This window comes from Triplophysa rosa, linkage group LG2 (genome assembly GCF_024868665.1).
Source record: "Triplophysa rosa linkage group LG2, Trosa_1v2, whole genome shotgun sequence".
Lineage (NCBI taxonomy): Eukaryota > Metazoa > Chordata > Actinopteri > Cypriniformes > Nemacheilidae > Triplophysa > Triplophysa rosa.
The window spans coordinates 12371257-12393692 of record NC_079891.1 but is presented as its reverse complement, the minus strand read 5'-3'; the positions used below and the strand labels follow the sequence as shown (position 1 = coordinate 12393692).

The 22436-nt window shown below is 36.6% G+C and overlaps 1 protein-coding gene across 2 annotated transcripts in view; it reads right to left on the bottom strand.

Annotated features, from left to right (window-relative positions):
• mef2cb (myocyte enhancer factor 2cb) overlaps positions 1–22436 on the bottom strand; it is an 88226-nt gene that overhangs the window by 17182 nt on the left and 48608 nt on the right. The window contains exons 5-10 of one of the 2 annotated variants that reach the window (XM_057360894.1): positions 20280–20424; positions 17029–17103; positions 11757–11929; positions 10777–10906; positions 9953–10088; positions 2399–9668 (exon numbers count right to left, since the gene is read on the bottom strand). In XM_057360894.1, the coding sequence (XP_057216877.1) occupies positions 9305–9668; positions 9953–10088; positions 10777–10906; positions 11757–11929; positions 17029–17103; positions 20280–20424 (1023 nt within the window). In that variant the 3' untranslated portion in view covers positions 2399–9304. Of the gene's footprint in view, positions 1–2398; positions 9669–9948; positions 10089–10776; positions 10907–11756; positions 11930–17028; positions 17104–20279; positions 20425–22436 lie in introns of those variants that run through there. The other variant, XM_057360902.1, reaches the window with a different exon arrangement.

The window sequence follows — 22436 nt, the reverse complement described above, 5'->3', positions numbered from 1 at the left end:
TTTTTCTATCGAAACAAACCTTTCACTTGCTTAAAAAATCACGTGTCACTAGGTTCAATAAACTTTACAGTGCTTAAATTATAACCGCCCAGCATCGAATACAGAAATACTGAAATATATGTATAAAACATAAAAGGTGTAACTAAAGTACATCTTGAAATCAATTCACTCCTTATTGGCGGTACACCATTATTAATTAACAACCGATCAAGAACTTTTTTAACCACTGAGAGCTCGGCCTTGAGAAAAGCCCATTAATGGTTAGCCCATGGTTAAACGGGTTCAAAATATGTTAACATTAAAGTATGTAGCACACAATAATTTATATTGGCCCTGTAAATAAGGATAAGAAATGTCCCCAGATGTACTCACTTGAGCAATGGTTTTATTTGTGCCGAAGTGGACGTGACCAGATGCAACTCCTTCTGTAGGTAAAGAACTCAGCAATAACCCGACATACACGACAAACGTTTAAAATTGCCGCTAATACTCAGTTCATTACGCGTGCCACAGCTGCTCTGATTCTCACAAGAGCACAGTACAAGCGCACGAAAACGACAGCTCCCGTATAAGCTAGGACCGGTGAGAGGGGGAGAGAGGGAGGAGGGGTTGAGAAGTTTCCCATAACCCATTTGTCTGCAGTAGCCTACCAAATAGAAAAGTGCACTGTTGAGCAGAGCAGGTCGGCATGTTTTTCCCCCTTTCCTTTTCTTTTTTTTCATGAAGGGTGTTCGGGAGGGGGCAGTCCTCTCTGTGAAAGAAAGGACGTGCTCTGAAATTCAAACAAGTTCGCCAGGTCTTTTGTTGGACTTGAACTGAGGAGGCATTGTTCCTCTATTGGCGTGGACTAGTCCCGGGTTCCCAGACCAGGTTACGGATTGACTGCGGTAATGAATTTTCTCCGTGCTCTTCTGCCCAACACGTTTTGATTTACGGAACGCAATGGGCAGCTTTGACACGGAGAGGACATTATTAGACTGGAGAAAACTTTCATAATAATATGTAACCTATACAAAAAAAGGTTACACAACTTTAGAGCTCTCTTAAAACATTGAGTGTGCACAGACACGGGCACAGAAACGGGGATATACGCTGTCTACAGCAAAGGCCACTAATGGACAGCCCACAAACAGCAAAACAAACATTATTGTTATTATTATTATTATTATTATTATTATTATTATTACTGTTACTGTTATATTGCCTGTTGTTGTTATTTTATCAATGTCAAGTTCAGCTAATATACTGTTTTGACGTTTCAATTCCATTACTACGTCTAATTCCACGTTGTTTTATTCTCAATTATTGCTAGCTCTTAAATTTGATGAAAACGAATTCACATTTAGATTTTACAACGAGGTCACGTCCAATGACGTAGCATGTCTATCTGCTACGTGCAGCCATATTTAAATACATCAGGGAAATTAGCGCATCAAATATGCAAATCCCCCAACATAGCCTTTCTTTCAGCGGTCGGAGTAATTTCCCCTCATCGGCTTTGAGGTGGTTCGTTTCATTTTGCGAAGAATATGTAAGTTGCTGTTTTTATTGAAAGAAACCATCATTCTTTACAGTGAACACTGGACCACGCAGAAAAGAAGCGAAGACTGTTTGCCAGGGAAATCGCACATAGCATAATGAGACGACTGCTCCGCCATTCTTACATCTTCACCGCATTGGTCTTTGCATGTGTTTTATGTTTAATATTGATGCATATTTAAAAGCTATATTTAATTATTCTTTGCATTCAAGGTGGCTGCGTTGATTTATTTCATTTGTTTCGATAGAATTATTTGGTTACACTGTTTAGGATTAAGATTTTATGTTTTGTATGCGCTGTATTTATTATTTCTTAATTTCAACAACAAGATATGGTTTCGCAAGATTTTACACGGCATATTTTTCGTATTCATTCCTTAGGATTCGTTAATTGACATACATATTATAAAATGGATTTTGAAATATTTATACAAGCATTACTGGAGAACAAAGAAATTTGAATGGCTCAAACAAAGAGCAAGAACGACCGTAGTGTGTCTTGAGTAATTTGTTCATTTAGAAAATTAGAATTGTCAGAATGATAATTAACATACAGTTTTTGGACATACAAACAAAAATGTTAAATGCATACAATTTAAAGTCCTTCATACGAACTAAAATTAGAAAAATGAACACACTACTATTATAATTAAAGACGTTTAAAGTAATAGACTACATCTTTTCCAAATAATACTCTGCTACAATCACAAAAATCCTTAACTTTTTACTTTTGTTTCCTTTCGGGCATTAAATTAAACCCACATTGTTGTAATTTAAAAGGCTTAAAATGTAAACAACACACAACACCGATTGCTTTCAACTTATCATTCATAAAAACATTATCGACCCTAAAACTTACCGTATAAAGTCATGATTATAGGCCTGATATCCATTTTTATATTAATATAAGTGCCCTCACATTCGAGATATTGCGCTTGCCCAACTTTTACGTGCAATTGATGTCTCTTCTTTATAGTTCCTACTCGTAAAGCGTCTGGTCTTCATCTTGAGAACCTTTGCTCAGCTGATCTGGCACCCAATAGAAGTGGTCAGACGGGCACAAGTAAAAATTTACTCCCAATGGGTCAACACGTGCTGTCGTATGCTCGCATGTTATCCGCTTTAAACAACAAACTTAAGACTGTCCCTTTTTTATCTCTTTCTATGAACAGACGCCAAGGAGAGAAATTTGACCTATGTCCTCATCTTGGCAACTTCATACGGTCCGAAGTTGTGTAGGACATGTGTGGGATAGGCTGCGCCTGTTTGCAATACAGCAGGACCGTGATTACCATACTTATGCATATTTAAAATCTACACAGAAAAGGAAATCAAACTTTCCCACAGTACCCATTAAACTGTGAAGGGAGACAATGTATCATGCAGATGTCTTGTACTATAATATACGCATGAATTAGTTCTGAAAGAGTTCTGAAAGAGTTATAAATTGAAAACCTTAAACGATGCGGGCTATTATTCTTATGATAGCATTATTAACTATTTTCTATTAGATGTTTTCGGGACCAATATGTCTAACAGTCAGTTTAAAGTTAAATTATTCAAATACGTGTTGATCTGATTTGACTTGAGAAAAAAAAAGATTATCCGGTTTTAGGTCTTTTCTGGCAACGTTATTCTTATTAATGCAGCAATAAATTAATTAAGTCATGCAAAGTTGAAAAAATATAAAAAATATTTAATGTATTAAATATATAATACATTAAAATATTAAATATATTTAGTGCAAAAAGAGCACTTGTAACGCACCATTGATAAAATAATTTTTGCCTAAATAATTTTCTTAATCGAATGTGAGCAAAGAATCAGAGCAAATACAATGTCTAGCATAGATTGATCAGCACATTCTTTTTCGTTTTTGTTTCTGTTATCCCAAATCTTCTTTGTTCATTTTTTTCAGAAATATCACTCTGGTGATGAAAAAGTAGTCAAGATAAATTAAAGCTAGTTGAGTCAATGTTAAATGTGTAAAATCTCCAAAATGCAATGCATACACCATAGAATATAGAATATTAGAAAATTAAGGAGGCAAATGAGTATTACAAACATTTTATCGATATACAACTAACTGCAGTTTTGCAAGTTTTTCTTTAATTTTGCGTTATAATGCGAGATAACTTCAAAGCCATTAATAGATTTCTGATTTTTTTTTTTTTAGAAATTAAAGGTTCTTTATTACTATTCTATAATATTATTCTATATAATATTAACCATATTGCCTATGAATTCATTGAACATTAGAATGTAAATTAAACGTAAGGTATTTTTATGACGCCTGGCGACATCTAGTGGATTAATTCTCAGAAGGAAACTTCTGCAGAAAACAAATAAAACGATCTGAGAGTGGCACGAGCGTTAACACTTCAACATTAAAGATAAATACAACCTATAGCTAAAAATATAAGCAAAAATCTATCGTTTTTAGTAGACTAAAATTATTTTCTTATTTCTCTCCCATTCTCTCTTATCTCCTTTTTAAATTGACTTTCAATCAATAGCCTATAAGATACTGTAAATCAGCCACGGCTGCACTATTTTTTTTTCAAAAGCAAGTAGATTATTTTACAGCAATTTATAATTATAAGCAAACCTTAAATATTACAATAATACACAAATTAACAAAAGTCTATTTGTTTTAACCGAACTATATTTATGTTTATTCCGTGTACGAACTCATTTTGTTTCTGAAATAAAAATATACAATCACCTGCACGAGGAGTTTTAGCATCTAAATACAATTATCTCTGTTACCACGCGTTTAGGTTTTAGTTAAAGTCTTGTCAGTCTGGGCTATCAATTAATCCTAAGTAAATGATTGTCTTTATTATTATAAATTTTTAAACGCATTATTGCGCAGTTGACGGGAATTGCAAGCATGTAAAAAACAATATGCTCATTTAGATTTGGTTTGTAGCTATTAATAATGCACGCCAACTGTTAATAAAGAGGTCTTCTAAAGACACATTTACTGAATGCAGGCACTTCCGACCATTGCATATGTTAAAAAGCGACAAATCACAAAATGCCTTGAGTGAATTATTTCAATTATATACAAATGTGATACATTAGTACATTTACGTGTGTCCATTTTGTTTGTCAATAAGCTTAAAGTATGACCCAAAAATATATTCGGCTGTATTTTTCATTATGGCAAATTATCTACAACAACAGATTATTATGAAATATATATAATGGGTTTTGTCATAGTACGACTATAGCGTTGAATTTACACAGTTATGACATTTTTATTGTTAAAGGAATTGGTAGCCTATCGTTATTGTTATCTTGCTATATATGTATTCGTTGATTTTCAGCGCTTAGTCACCTTTGCACATCAGCAGAAACATGCAACGTGACTGATTATACACCTTTGCTTTGTCTCATAACATTTGAGGTTTAGTCGTAAAATTTTCAACAAATAATAGTGTGTTGGAATTACTACTACTACAGACAGGTCTAGATTACAAAAATCCTGAAAGTTTGCAGTGTTTAGTTTTCGTTGTTTTTCTTTTCATCATTTGTTTGTGGGTGACTGGAAAGCACGCATGCACATTAATATAGAAGTTAATATAAAAACTTCCTATGCAGGATGTTTAGGCTTTAAGAATTTCCAACCGTGTTAAAATGTATGATTTGCTATCTTTCGTTTGTTTTATTTTCGTTTGATGTGTTCTCAATGAGTGTAACTCAATGGAGCGTTAATAACTACCATGATTTGTAATTTTGAGATAAGAATTGGTGCTAACTTGCCTGTTTAAACTTATTAAACTTTAACATCGTGTCTTTGTTGTAAGTTATTCATCGAATACAATATAAAATAGTTTAAATAGTAGGCTATATACGAAGCTGTCCTCAGTAATTTATTTTTAAAGTGTAAATGCTATACTTACATTAGCCTATACATGATTAAACTTGCGTTGGAAATATATTGCAGAAACAGAGCTAATCAATGTCCAGAAATGTACAATGAATGTATTGTTTAATGCAGTCTGTCTTCTCCGACATAGATGTGGTTGAATGCAATCAAATAAAGACAATACACTCTCGTCATAAACCCATCAATGAACGAATTTAAAAAATAAAACTAAGACAATGGTGACATCTAGTGGATAAGAGGATTCAAAATCTCTTCAATGGTCTTGGTATACAATTTAGTTGGCCAACAGTCGCTTTAGACCAATGACGGCATAGATGACGTTTGAAGCCTTGCTTCCGCCAGAGTAAGCGGTTCGAATGTTGCCGCGACATTTTGACAGCTATATAAACCAAGTTACACAAGCACATTCACTGCCCCCTTCCCAGTTAAGCCGAGACACTTTCCAGTTTAAGAATAATAATATTTCCCCTTATGCCTATTATGACCAAATAATTAATACACACATTTGATAGCCCCTTTCATTTCAAGTCAATACGTTTATTACACAGTTATGTTATACAATCATTATATACCACCAGAAAATACACATTGTATTCATATAAATAGATTAGGAAATTGGAAATTATTTTTTTCTTGACCGTTATTTCTAAGCCTTAACTGGCGCAAAATACAGTGTAACACAGACCACATCAGGCACATCTGTAATGTGTCTGCTTGTTTTACACCCTTTGGCCACCAGGTGGTATTGTGAGCAAATGAAGCCTCGAGAAATGAACCCTTTTGTGAACCACTTGGCTGAAAAGGTTCAATGCTTCATGGGGCTTCATCTCGCCACCGCTAAAACATAGGTTGATATCTCTTGGTTGGAATGTTAACACATAGGCTAAGTATTATTTTCTTGCTGGTATTACACCACATACACTTCAGCAGCTCGTATTAGGGGCTCCCAAACATAGCCCAAATTTTACATAAAATAACTCTCCTGCTTAAAGGTTACCACATTGTATGATATTAAAATGATTGAGGAGAGCTCCTTTTTTGAAATACTTTTTTGAGACTTATTTTTGAACATTTCTGAACTTCTCATATTTAAAGTTATAGCATATGGGAAGGTATGACTGCTTGCTGACCTTTGTATTTGAATATATAATGTTTTTCGAAGAATTGTGAAATAATTATTTTGTGGACCTTTAATGTGATGTCATTACACGAAGCTCCACAAGTCAACTTAAACATTGGCAAATTTATTATGATGTTGTGAAAGCTACCTCGCTATATTCCGTTACAGTCTATCATACATATATCGTTGATGTAAAATATGTGATATTAATCTCATGTAAGGGAAACCTTAAAAGAATATGTTTTGCTGAGTTAGAGATGTTTGGATAGGAAGTCATCAATTAGAGATACTGACTGTATGGTGTATTCAGGGTATCCGTAAAACACAATAAAAATCACACCAGGACTTCTGTGTAACTAAGAAAGCCAGTAAATTTACTGAATTCTCTGCAAAATACAAATACCTTTTTAGCCCCAGCAGGAGAAACAATTTTTAATCCATACATTAATTTTTTACTACATATAGCTAAATCAAGTTCCTTGAGATACAGAGATGTGTTTTAATTTAATGACATCTGTCTTCAAGTGGCGACAAAGTCCAGCTTGTGCCGCTGAAAGACTCTTTCTCCTGATTAAAAAAAGACACACGTTCTTTCAACCAAGCTACATCTGTTACTACAGAATTTTTCAGCATTTTTTCATTTTTCATTTTTTATTTTGTTATTTATATACTTAATGGAAACAACACTCAAAAAAAAGAAAAAAACAAACAAAAAATAATCTGTGATGAAAAAATGAACCGGAGAGTCATACATGGACAGTTGAAATCTATATAACAAATGATGGCAATTCACACATTACTGCAAACTTGTTAGGGGAGAACAATCTCGAATTCTTAACGAGACTACTTCATTAAAAGGGAATCTGAGGCACTGGGAGGGTAAGTCAGAGGTACCAGCCACTAGCACAAACAACTTGTGAGGAAACACAATGGTGTTGAACCCAAAAAAGCATAAAGGATCGGGAAAACACTTTTTGTCTTTGGTAGAAAAAGAGACTACAGATGCAATACCAATAATACAGAATGCACAATGATATGTGATATATATATCTACATCTTTATAAATGTATCAAAAACAAAGCCAGCCACAATTTACTAAATGATGATATAAGCTTATACAAGCAGTCATGAGGTATCTATGACTGTGCTGTCATATGTTTAAACTTTTCAGTGCAATGTTGATTAACAGGACACTGCTCTTTGTAAATCGTCGCAACTAAAGAAGAGGACAATTATGTTGTGCTTATTAAGGGTTCCAAAAGGTTAGGGCAATGAGACAAATTCATGGGGGCGAACCTGAAAATAACCTTCTAAACACGTATTCCTCTGAAAGACTCAGTCCGGTAGAAAAAAAAACTAAGAAAAATAAGAATAATATTACAATTAACATGTGCAACTGCACATAAGCCCACAATGGGGAAAAGTGATGACCATAAATTTTATCATATATATTCATATATTAGAAAGCTATACACAAGCATGTTAATTTCACAGATTTTTAAAAAGATTCTTAATATTATTATTCAATATACTTAGAAATACACATTTAAAAACAAAACTTCTAGAAAGAGAAAGAGAGAGAAAACACTGAGCAAAGCAAAAATTCACTGTCTCAGATTTCATGGCTTAGGGATTAAAAGCCCAAGGTTCCTAGTTCCTTCTGCTGTCATTTCTTATACACGCAAAGCTATCAAAACACATTCTGGCTCTTATAAACTACAAAAAGCCACAACGCTTTGCATTGTATTCCTTTTTATATGAAAATATAAGCAAGTGTAACATACAAGTTTTCCTCTTTTTTCTTTTAATACTGAACAATAAATGCAAGTCCCAGATTTGAAATTTCATCAGAATTAAGTAACATGGCTCTTACTTTAAAGTCCTTCATCTACTCAGCGCCACTATGTCCTGCTATTGATTCGTTCCTTCCTTCAGCAGGAAAGTTTTTTGTTTATTTCATTGGAGGTCCTGACATATATTCCCCCCCCCTAAAAAAACCCAGGAACCAGCACATAAATCTGTACAATCCTGCAAAATTCTTGCATAACAGTTTTGTTTGTGTGAAAAGAGCAATATTTATCAACCTTGACCCTTCCCCCTTATCCCTGGCTTTTCTCTATGTACAATTCGTTGAACCTGCAACATGACATTGTTACCCATAACATACATTTTGTAAAGGGGCCATCTTTTAGAGAGTGGCACGAAAATGTACATATTGTACTAACTCAAGTGCTAACCTGCTACCTCTGTGATAAACCATCTGCTGCACTCCTCTTGTGGCCGAATGTCACTGAGGGTAATGTAAATACAAAAAAAAAAAAAGAGTACCTGACACTTTTGTTGGTTTGTTACTCTGCATACATGTACACCTACAGTACACACACGTGTAAATATATATGCATATATGGCAATTCTTTACACACACTGCACAAGTTATGCATAGTAACCCTTCCCCTTAAACCCTCCCCGACCATGTTTTTACTAATCCACCTTCCCTTTTCCCTCCCTAAGACCCGTCGATCACAACAATATGTATATCAAACAAACTCGGATTCAAAGTTACAGGTAATTTAGAGAGCACTTTCTCTCCCTCTACAACAAAACAGAGAATACGGGATAGCAATGATTGTGACTCGTCATTAACAGCAGAGAGAAAGCGAGAACATGAGGGATGTGGAGCCATGGAATCTCTGTGTTTTGCGCGGGGGAGGTCAAGATCGATGATGGGGCTGTTTTAGAGATGTCGCCGATCATGTGGTCCACCCCTCTGACAGGCGGACTCGCTTAATGGATGGGCTGTCTTGCTCATCCAAGCCAGGCCGGCCCAAACCCAGGGGCGAATGGAAGTCTGGACGGTGCTCGTCGCGATCGCTGCCATCGTGTGAGCTGCCACAGCTACTGAGGCTGTCAGCTGGAGAGCGGCCCGAGTCCTGTCGCCCCTGCGGGAGCGGCCCTTGGTGCTGCGGGTGGGACGGTAGAGGGCCATAGCCGGCGGGCGTGGTGCTACTCGAGCGGTCTCTAGGAGGAGAAACAGGTTCGGACTTGATGTGCAGGCTTTGAGTAGAAGGCAGGGACAGATTTGAACCCTGACATAAGTGAGTGCTAGAGCAATTTCTGTTGAAAGGAAAGGAAATGAAGGGGGTTACGGATCATAACGAGTGCTTGTGCACTCCTGTACACATGTGACAAAGATCACAGTATGAAATCATCGTTTTAACAATTGTAACAAAATATGGCAAATTTTGGTGCCTAATGGTATCATATTAAAACAGATTCAATTTTAAAACATTTATTTTTGAAACAGTAACAAAATAGAGACTTTCACATTAAAGTGTAAGGAAAAGAATAGGCAATTTAATCCTTATGTGTGTAACTAAGTGCCATGTGTTTTGACTCACCCTAGCTGATTGAGAGCAGAGTGCTGCATGTTCTGGATCTGATGTTGTTGCCATCCACTCATTGAACCCAAATGCAGAGTGTTGGCACTGTTAAAGCCGGTTATAGAGGAAAGATCTGCACTGCTCAAGGAATATTCTGCAAGACAACACATGATTGGGGTTAATGTTTGCAATTTGGTGAGATTTTGTGCTGCTTTTATGGTGAACATTGTCCTCACCTGCTGGAGAGACATTGGCATTACAAAGTGACTAGGCAGGTTAATGGGATTCTACAAAGATTTAGTAAAAGTTTACCAAAAGAAAACAAATATATACAATTCAATTCAATTTTATTTACATAGTGCTTTTCAAAAAAGATTATTGTTGCAAAGCAGCTTTATAATTATATAAATAATAAATATATATAATATAATATAATATAATATAATATAATATAATATAATAATAAAATCAACTAAATTACAAAATTATAATAATATAGTAAACAATGAATAAACAAAATAAAGACAGTAAATGGTATTAAACTACATGGTATTAATGCAATTTAAATTAAATTTTTAATATGCAGTGACAGGAGTAATGGCCAAACAGTCTTTTTAGATATATCCAATAAATTATTCATGCCCACCCACTAAATGTTTAAATCCTTTTCACGTGACAATAAACATTATAGCCTATTAACTTGAAAGAAATAAAGATATCACCATTGACTTTCCATAGTAGGAATAAGAATTTCTATGGTCAAGTTAATGGGGATCATTTTTGGGTGAACCATCCCTTTAATAATGTTGTTTATTTTAGAAGCAATTTAAAGTTCTACATACCAGTACCATATGAGGTGGAAATGGCTGATGGGTAACCACCCATTCCCTGCCCAGGTAAAGTGGGTGTCGCTACAGAAACCACAGGGGTAGCCAATGACTGCGCAGACTGAGAGTTGTTTATTCTCTGATTCTGTAAGGCAAACAACAGAGGAGATGAATATACATGATGAAAAAGCAAACAACAGAATATACATGTATACTTTTATTAAACAGTGCAAAGAGAGAAACACTCCACACCCCTCAAATCATGAAAGTGAAAAATAATCACTCGACATGAAGCAACACTGAACCCTCTCAACATATGACTTCAAATCTCTCAAAGGGCACATGGTCGCTATAGAAACTCAAAGTCTCCAAGGCAACAGAGCCAGCAACAGAGGGCTTGGAATTTTTTTCTATATCTTCTTGCTGGCATTTTGACTGAATGATTTAGGTTTAGAAAAGAAAAAGGTAGATGAGGGGTTAAAAAATAGGTGGCTTCAATGACCACTAGATGTCGCTGTGGAGCTTAGCTGTGCAGTGTTTTCCTCTCACTAGTAAGATTGTGGTAAAATCTGTTTTTTACAGGACAATTTGTGTATTGTGCGGTTGGCCTGAGAACAAAAGCTAACTGCTTAGATTATTATTATTTTGCACTCTTGAAATTTACTCTTGTTCTTAAGTAACATGGCAAATGACCTCCAGGTCAATGCGCCATTCTATTGTCACCAGTTTAAGTGACAGCTTCACTTACCAACAGAAGGTCAACATCCTCAGACTGATGGCAGTAAAGGGAGGGCAATAAATCCAGAATTAGCGTTATTGGCTGACAGCGGTGGTGAGTAAAGCTGATGGAGGCATGTGGCACTACTTGACTTAACCAGGGTTTAACAATTATATAATATATTTAGGAAAAAAGGAGAATAATTTGGAGGAGAATCACAGAGGAACTGAGGCTCAGACACCACGTCTATGAAAATACTATACTATTATGGACTTACAATAGAAGGCATGTTGTTCTTGGCTCCTGGCGGGATAAGTACTCGCAGGTCTGGCTTACGACTGTTCATCCCGAGGTTTACCGGCGGAGGAGATTTGGCCTGCATGCTTTTGTTCAGGCCTCCAGAGGACACCAGAAGTCCAGGAGAGTTACGATGGTTTCCATAACCATTTCCTAATGAGAGAGAATGAGAAAGAAAGTCACAATGTGAGGAAAAAAATCAAAGGCATTACACACAACAGTGCCAAATTCAGTACATCAAGCTTTCACCATGACACAATTTTTGCAAGCTTCATTTCACCCTCTCGCCTGCACCAGAATGCACCATTTCCAGCGTCATCTACTGTGAAGCTTCTATTCAGCCCTGTCTACAGCTCTCCACACGGTTCCAGTGAACCTTCACCGCATGCAGCCATTAAACACAGTTTTATCCGTTCTGGAGTATTGCACTATCTTTCACCAAGAATGTGCTCTTTCAATTCGATGTTTCCACACCATTTCCCACTACTTTTACCTCAACCACCACTCATTCATTTGTACAAACACACCCTCTCATTCAAGCCCCATCAAACCAACCCAAACCAGATTAATTCAGTTGTCCCGAATCACCCCGTCACACACAGCTCGATTCTGCCTCATGAATCATTATATGCTATTATGATTCAAAATATGTATTTTTCTGTCTCTGTAAGAGGTCCAAGCCACCAGTTCAACTGATCATTTTGGATAAGCTAATGTTTATTTTTAATCATTTTAAACCATTAGTGCATGTAGAAGGTATGAAGTCAGTTATTTGTCTCCAGCAAAAGCAGACGTAAGATCGCTCATATGAGGACGTTTCTGTTTCAGTATCGTGATTCTTTGGAGAAGTTGAGAGATAAATATGTTGAGTGTGGGAAGGGAGGGGGTCTAAAGACAAAGAGAGATGAGGCTCATTTGCTGTTCCTGTGGGCTTGTGGTAAGGAGGCAGGTGTCTGATGAATAGAGACAGGTGGAATTTGTAAATCTTTATCCTTTAAGAGTGTTTGTAGACCTGATGTCAAACGACAGGCTCAAGTTAGAAAAATACCTTTTTAATTTAGTTTGTGTATTCCTTATTTAACATTTTTAAGCAATTTTGTACTGTTTTGTATGTATTCCAGTTCTTAATATCAATCCACCAAAATAAATAAATAAATATATTACATTGAATTTACTTAGGAATAGAATGTATGATATTCAAGTCAATTTTAAGACCTGATACTCAAAATGTAAACGATCACTTCCAGGGCCATCTGGTGCACAACAAGAAGGTTGCTACTATCACATCTCATTTCCCAGCAAGCGGTGTCTATAACTGACATAAAACTGCATGGCCCTCAACTATTGACAGCAAAGCAATCAATGATAACTACATGTGTGTGCATGTGGCTTTCTCATATGACTACCAGAAGTGGATCAAACAAGCAATCTTTATTCCTCATCCACAATTGCTAGGCCGACTTCATACCCTCCACAGAGCCAGAGGGATACATTATACTGAAAAAAGAGGAGGGGAAGCAGAATTTCTTTGTTTCAATCCAAATCCCTTTTTTAACTTTCGAGGGGGAAAATGGTGAGTGCTGCATGGCTTTTGCCACTTAAAAGAGGGTTAGGAATTATACGGTAGGCATAAATGAATTTCCCAATCATATACTCAAGAGGAAAACTAGACGCAGATGTCGTCCTCGGCAATTTCGCCCTGGTGATCTTTCTTTAATTTGAAGGCGATGGTTTTTGTTGTTTTGAAATGAGATGTCTTGAAAGCCCAATTTGCACGATTCAAGGAAAATAAGTAGGACACGAGTTGGAAATCAGGAACAGTAAATGCAATTGTGAGAGACTGTGTTTGTATAAGTATGTGCGGGTGGATGTATGTGCCATGTGCACCAATGCGATTCCTGTCTTCTCAAACAGTGAAGTGCAGGGCTCTTTAACAGCTGGCTGGAGCTCTTCTCTAAACACTTAATCGCTACACAGCCACAGTTCATTGTTGAGGTTTTGTGAAAAAGTGGAGATGAGGAAATAAAAATAACATTTCGCAGAATAGAAAATTATGCATCAAAGTCATAAAAATAAACTGGGCCAATATTTAGGGTTTAGTGAATATCCGTGCATCTTAAATATGCTATTTTCTGACAGATTACGATGCACACGTCTACAGCAAGAGCATGACAGATAGAAAGCGAACAATGAGAAATGCCAAGCAGTTCCTATAACTATTATTGGGAAAATGCTGCACAAATTACTAAGAGATAGAGCCATTCATAGAGATTGTCCTCCGTTCTGCTCTGGTAACCATAGAAACCTCTGAATCCATAATGTGTGCAAGATTAATTAAAGGGGCATATAGAGTACAGTACATTATGGGCCAATCATGAAACACATGGACCATTCACATCAGACAAGCCGCGGTGTATTTAACAACTAGAGCTCTGTTGTTAGTGATTAGCAATACCACCCAGGAGTTAAAGTGACCCTTAGAAGGCAGACAGACAGCGAAGTTGAGTTCACATAAGGACTTGTGCTAGACAGTAGTGATGAATGAGCCCACGGCTGCTTGATTTATGGATCAGAAGCAGCACAGCTGGGATTCAGGTGGCCAATAAGCAGCATTACACCATGTCCTAACAAGTCACGGTGCAACGCTGCAACATTAAAAAAGTTTTTAATATAGAATCCACTGTCGCGTGTTGCCTAATAACTGTCACGGCTGGTTAGGGCAAAACTCAAAATAACACAGAAAAGATACCTTTTATTATGTGTTGCGACATCGCGCACCGTCTGGCTAGGACACAGTAGTATGCTCATTTCTCCAAAACTATGCACTGACATTTACAATGCGTTGTTCTGTGAGTCTAAAATAGTATCTCAAAGCCAAAACCTGTGGACCGGGGCACTACAGTAACCACCTACTTTTAGTTTTATGACTCATGCTGTTTCCTTGTGCGCTAAAGCCACAAAGGCTCTTCTCTGTATGCTTGAGGCCCAGCTATCACCCTCACAATGGGCTCTGAAGAGGAGGCTTAACTGTAAATGGGCTCGGTTAAGTTTCCACGTAGTGTTAAAGCAAGTTGACCAGCTAGTGTGGTTAAGTACACGCTTTTCCTGCAAGTTGGACCCTCTCTAATTTCTTATTGTGGTCTAACAGCTTCATTTAATCCTATTGTCCACATTAGTTGATACAGTGATGAGGTTTTAGTGCAGCACTTCCATGAGCAATGGAGAGGATTTTATGTCCACAGCTAATGTAATGACCACTGAATTAAACTGCCAAGGTGTGGTAGGAACAGATGCATGCAAGCAATTAACAATAAACTTACATTGTAGGACCAAAAATCTCCACCTGAAAGCCAAAGTCTCCACCACCTCACTCTCTTAAAAGTGTTGACCGACTTCTCCATATGTCATAGGCTAGCACAACGCAATATTTCACACTTGCATAAATACACAGGGTAGTGGTTGTTGGAGAATGTCAGGATCCTTAGGATCCAGTAGGCTTGTATATAGTTTGGAAACACTTGACTAAAATGTTTCCAGAATCTTCTATGTGCCAACATATCATTTTGTTTCATTAGAAAACAAATCTTATTTAAAAAAAAAGAAATTGAAAACCAATAATCTGACATCTAAACTACTTAATCCTAAACGTTTTGGAATATGGGGTGACTAAAGCTGCTTGAAAAAAGACTGGGTATTCTCTCTGTTAGACTATTAATACTGAGAGCACTTGTGTCGCTTGACTCTCTTTAACTCTTGTTTCGAGTGGTAGCCTACATTAACTCCACACTGTGGCCTCTGTTAGCCTGAACACATGCACAATGGTTACATTTGATGGTCATAGACCTTGAATGTGGATAGAAGGGCCACACTAACAAGTGGCACTTTTGTGCATCAGAAACAGTAAGAAGAGGGGGTCAGTTGACAGACCTTACCCTCACCCTCATACAATGGCCCCAGGGCCAGACAAGGTTACCCAGCTGTGTCTCAGCAACCCAGAAGTCAAGTTCAAAGGATCTACTGTCCTGCTTTAAATATCCAAAGCCATGCTTCTGTAGTGACCGCTGGTTAGTGGTTGAGACTGGCAGACACACATACACACACGCACATACACAGACATACACATATAACCAGAGACTCGCAGGCAACCACAAGTCAAGCCACCATTCTGGCTGTGTGCTTCCTCATAACTATCCCTTTCAAGTGAATAATGCTTGTTTACAGAAACCATACATAATTTTTCCAAAAGGATATGGTAACTAGACTAGTAGATGGTAAAGTATTCCAAGTATGTTTTCCTCCCGACATATGAAAGTCATTATCCTATAAGAGACATACTGTAGAGTAGAAATGCAGCCTAAAAGTGGAGTTGTGTATGCTGTAGTGATCAATTTGGATCAGACAATAGGAACTAAACCAAACAGAAGCCTATACCTAATGCCAATATGCCTGTTTACCTCTTTACTAAAAATAATCTGATATTTACAAAGCTTGTAGAGAAGAACTTTCTTTATGAGAGTAGGTACACAAGGAGACCGTAAGCATTTCACCAGTCCCTAGAAAAATCAGTAAGAAAATGATTTCATGATAATTATGCACATAATATTCAATGGGTCACTCTAATAGATAGGTGCTTTGTTCTATTTGATGATTTCTGGAAGTAAAAAATCCAGAATTCATTTCCTGGCCTTCATCACCTTATATATATTGTTACTTAATTGTTACTTTTCAAAGGAAAAAATATGATGGTACCATTGTGCATTAGCTTTTAAAAATACAGTAAAAAGCGAAAACAATTACATGTTTTATTACACAGGATGTGTACTACCACGCAGAAAAGGCTGGAATCAGCTACTCATTGTTATTTTTTATACATATGTACACGGAAACTAATTGCACCCATTTGATATAATGACCCTGATACACTGGCCCTTCTTGTGACAGAACTGTGTGGCAGACAAAATATGGCTAAGAAGTGCTGAAATATGAAGTTTGTTATTTAACACAAAAGCGACTGTTGTACAGTAATTACTTTGCAGGTCTTTGAATAAAAAAAAACATCTATTTCAAATTCTATTTGGTTTGAACCAGTCTAGTTCAGCTAATGACTGTAGTTTGCAAAAAAATAACTGTGAACACAACCCAACTTTATACAAACATAACATTCTCCTGCACATTTGTGAGGCTGGCTTGTGCTGGAAGAGAATTAGTGCAATTATTGGCTATATAAAAGATGTGATGAAAAAGAAACATACTGTAGTATGTTGGGATGCCGTCCTTACCAGCACTGGTGCCCGCGCCAGTGGAGAGATCAGTGCCCATCAGACCACCTAGCATGCAAAGAGAAAGACAGAGAAAGAGGGAGTACTATATTTCAGTCACTTCATTGCAGTTGACATACATATCCGACCACAAAATTTTGCTCCTTAAATCTGTCAAGTCAACCACATTGATCTTCATCCCTCCTAGAATGTGTAAGAGCAATGGGACCGAAAAACAAATTTAAAAGGACAGGGACGTTTGTGTGTTTGTCTGTTTGTCTGAGAAGAACAAAACTGTACCTCAGTACACATTTGTGAGGGGGAAGCAATGTGGCCAGTGGGGCTTGGTTGTGGTGTCCAAGAAAAATGAAACATTTTTATTTTTAAGCATGCAGAGGAGCAAGTGTGGTCAGAGGTATACTGGCCGGGCCAAAACTCATATTTAGTTAAGCGCTCCTGGAATACAGGGCTGATTGCATCAGGAGAAAGCTGTTTTAATGACAGAACTGTGGGTGAAAGACTATTGAACCAAGACAACACAACAATAACAAAACTGCCAACAGGATCACACTGCATGAGACATCTGTCTCATGGAATTGCAGAAATACAGAGAAATTTACAGAAATATGTGACGCAGTCTGTAAAACCCACCTAAAATCATTTTTTGTGGTTTATGTTTTTTTTTATACGTAAAAATCGTCCTACACAATGTAAAGAACATTCTGTTGAAATTGTATCCTTGGTATATTTTATATTGATTGAGTAAGGCCATATAAGATCATAGTGAATTTAATGGTTGAAATCAAACTTAAATTTTGAGACTTTAGCCTGATTCTCACCGACTGGGCATTTGGTACTATAGAAGAAAAATGGATCTTTATTTTTTTTTTATATAATAGCTTTGATTATTCGGGTACACTTTTAAATTTGAAGACAACATACACTAACATTCATAATGCATTTAACAGCTTAAAGGGATAGTTCACAAAAAATGAAAATTCTGTCATCATTTACTCACCCTCTTGTCATTTCAAACCTGTATGACTTACATTCTTCTGCAGAACACAAAATAAGATGTTTTAAAGAAAGTTGGTAACCGAACATCGTTGGCACCCATTCATTTCTATTGTATGGACACAAAACCAATGCAAGTGAATGGGTGCCAGTCAACAACATTCTTCAAAATATCTTCTTTTGTGTTCTGCAGAAGTAAGACAGACAGGTTTGAAATGACAAGAGGGTGAGTAAATGATGACAGAATTTTCATTTTTGATCTCTTTAACTTCTATTATTATTAACTTTACCACTTTTATAACTTGATGTTTTTCTGAGTATAGAAAATTGGGTAACACTTTAGAATAATGGTCCGTTGTTAACAAGTAACTATGCAGAAAGTAATAGGCAGTACTACATTAACACTTACCTTAATACTATTAACTAATATAGAAGCAAGATTAACTAAGCAGTAAGTAATAGCTAATTTAGGACAAAGGTAGTTCCTTATTTGGTATTTGATAATTACTAAAGAAAAATGCCATCATTGACAACTTGCGAACTATGACCAATTAATAAAGAAAAAACAATTAATTACTAATCTCAACATTAACGTACATAAAGTGAAAAAATAGGTTGTTTGTGGAAACTAATTTATGAATAAATACAAATACCAAAAGCCAAATACCAAAACATGAATGGATATATTCTACATATATAGCCTATCCATAGAGATATACACTCACCTAAAGGATTATTAGGAACACCTGTTCAATTTCTTATTAATGCAATTATCTAATCAACCAATCACATGGCAGTTGCTTCAATGCATTTAGGGGTGTGGTCCTGGTCAAGACAATCTCCTGAACTCCAAACTGAATGTCAGAATGGGAAAGAAAGGTGATTTAAGCAATTTTGAGCGTGGCATGGTTGTTGGTGCCAGACGGGCCGGTCTGAGTATTTCACAATCTGCTCAGTTACTGGGATTTTCACGCACAACCATTTCTAGGGTTTACAAAGAATGGTGTGAAAAGGGAAAAACATCCAGTATGCGGCAGTCCTGTGGGCGAAAATGCCTTGTTGATGCTAGAGGTCAGAGGAGAATGGGCCGACTGATTCAAGCTGATAGAAGAGCAACTTTGACTGAAATAACCACTCGTTACAACCGAGGTATGCAGCAAAGCATTTGTGAAGCCACAACACGCACAACCTTGAGGCAGATGGGCTACAACAGCAGAAGACCCCACCGGGTACCACTCATCTCCACTACAAATAGGAAAAAGAGGCTACAATTTGCACGAGCTCACCAAAATTGGACAGTTGAAGACTGGAAAAATGTTGCCTGGTCTGATGAGTCTCGATTTCTGTTGAGACATTCAAATGGTAGAGTCAGAATTTGGCGTAAACAGAATGAGAACATGGATCCATCATGCCTTGTTACCACTGTGCAGGCTGGTGGTGGTGGTGTAATGGTGTGGGGGATGTTTTCTTGGCACACTTTAGGCCCCTTAGTGCCAATTGGGCATCGTTTAAATGCCACGGCCTACCTGAGCATTGTTTCTGACCATGTCCATCCCTTTATGACCACCATGTACCCATCCTCTAATGGCTACTTCCAGCAGGATAATGCACCATGTCACAAAGCTCGAATCATTTCAAATTGGTTTCTTGAACATGACAATGAGTTCACTGTACTAGAATGGCCCCCACAGTCACCAGATCTCAACCCGATAGAACATCTTTGGGATGTGGTGGAACGGGAGCTTCGTGCCCTGGATGTGCATCCCACAAATCTCCATCAACTGCAAGATGCTATCCTATCAATATGGGCCAACATTTCTAAAGAATGCTTTCAGCACCTTGTTGAATCAATGCCACGTAGAATTAAGGCAGTTCTGAAGGCGAAAGGGGGTCAAACACCGTATTAGTATGGTGTTCCTAATAATCCTTTAGGTGAGTGTATTTCATGTAGTACTGCCTATTACTTTCTGCATAGTTACTTGTTAACAACGGACCATTATTCTAAAGTGTTACCGAAAATTGTATTTGTTACATCAGCTGACAAATGCTGTAACAGGAAAAAATACAACATTTTGATTAGATGAAAATGGACGTTTATCTGAAGTGTAATTTTAGCACAAAATTTACCAGGGTCAAATTAATTTCATTTTGTGTTTAAGGAGATTAAGGAGGAAAAGACACTTGTATGTAAGCATACAATTTGGACAATAATGATACTAATTTGTTAGTACCTGCACTAGGAGGTCTGTGTGTGACTCCAGGTGACATACTATTTCTCTGTAGGCCATGGTGGGCCAAGGGAAGCAGGTTATGGTTGCCTGGGTAGATTTGGTTATTCATGGGAATAGACATATCATAGCTGGAAGGGGGAACAGCCTATTGGAAAAAAAAAGCAAAAAATACGATCAAGATCAACATATAAATTACAAAAATAAATGGTATGACACTAAATAAAATATATAAACATGACATAAATAAATATGGGAGTTACATACTATACATACAGTACATATTAATAAACCAGTTTTAATAAATAAAATTAATTTCAATCAATATTAAGACAAATTTTGAGATCAATTTCTTGCATGTGATTGTCCTAAAAAGTATTTTTGAGCCTTTTGATCTCCCTCAAATAAAAAAGCGAAAATGATTTAAAGGGACTATTTCTTGTTCATGCCACTCCACAAGACATAGGCTTAACCTTGAAGAGTGACAAGAAAGTCCTTTCACCTTCATGTTGCGTTGAGGACAAAATAGCCCCTAATTGTAAGCATGAGGCCTGAGGGTCTGTAAGTGCTCATCTGGGAGAACATCAGCTGACAGAAAGTGAAGAAGAGCTGCAATCTTTTTCTCACTCTTTCATTCTTCATTAACTCACAAGGCCACAGCAATCATTGCTTGAGGCAGGCAAATATTTTCTCTCCACAATGATGGTCTTGGTGAGCACAGCTCCTATTTTGTTAGGTGCTCTGTTTTTAATAGAATCTTTAACATCTTTACGTTACTTTCTTAGACAGCAGACTCTGTTCTTTTCTGTTGTGATTTTAAGATCCATGTTCTGAGCCGACAGGATAAATTTAATAGCTTGAAAAATTTACTTGATGCTCCTTCTCATCTTTTGAGATCCTTGTTTATTGTAAATAACATATTATTATACTTATTTTATTTTATTGTACTATTCAACTGACCCCAAACAGAAACAATGTACGTAGTGGTAAAACAAAGTTATGAAAATATAATGCTGTTATATTATCTTACTACTGGGGTTTGATTAGGTGTAATACATTTATTAATCTGAAGGCAAAAAAGAGATTAGATGGTGATTCATGCTATTATTATTTATTGCACAAATATAATTTGACTCTGGTACATCAAACATAAAAACAACAAAAGAAAATGTAAAACGAATATGACAGTTAAAGATTGTCAGAAACCAACCCCTATACCGGGTCCAATCTAACCAAACCCTAAAACCCCCAAACCCCTAAAAACAAAGCAAGAACTCCTGGAAACAACTTCTATTATTGCACAGCAGAGCAGTGCAGTGTTGGCTTGCTCACCGGGAGACTGCATTTATTTATTTATTTATTTATTAGATATTATTTATTATAATGATCTTGCTTGGTCTATAAACACCATGCACTGTGCTGTGTTTTACCTTTCTGTGTTTTTCTTATTTGCTCCTGTAAAGCTGCTTTGGAACAATGCACATTGTGAAAAGCGCTATATAAATAAAATTGAATTGTATGGAATTGAATATTATTGTTCTTTATAAAACAATATTGAATTAATCAATAAAAGTACAATTTTGACTTATAAGCTTCTAGATAAACAGGCAGAAGTTTTCTTTCAGTAAAGCACTGTTATATTAGTTATGCTTTTAATATGTATGCTGTGTGTGCGCACATTCTGTTTCTAAACAAATTCGATTTATTCTCTTCATTCAGCGAGCCTCATAATCAGTTGTGAAAGCACATCATTTGCAGATATTTTTATAAATCAGGCAGCAGGTTAGCAAAGATTTAATGAAGCATATCTATTTCCAAACCAGTAGAAGACCTTCCAACACACAACATACAATTTTGGTGCTTTAAAAAGGTTATTCCTTTAGTTATATCTCACATTAGAAATATAAAAATATGTCACATGATTCCAAGGGCATTGGTAGCATAATGCGATCATTTCTAGATCCATCCTTGATTGAATTTTGTAAATAAGTAGAACTAAAAATTTAAAGTAGAAAAATAAACATGACAATAAACTTCGTTTCTCCAAAAAAATGCATGTTAGGTTCGCCAGCTTCTAAACAGAGCTGTTAGTTTTTCTCTGGACTCTTCTTCCCTCACTGATCTTTTGAGTCTTGATCATAAAATCAAACTCTTCATTAA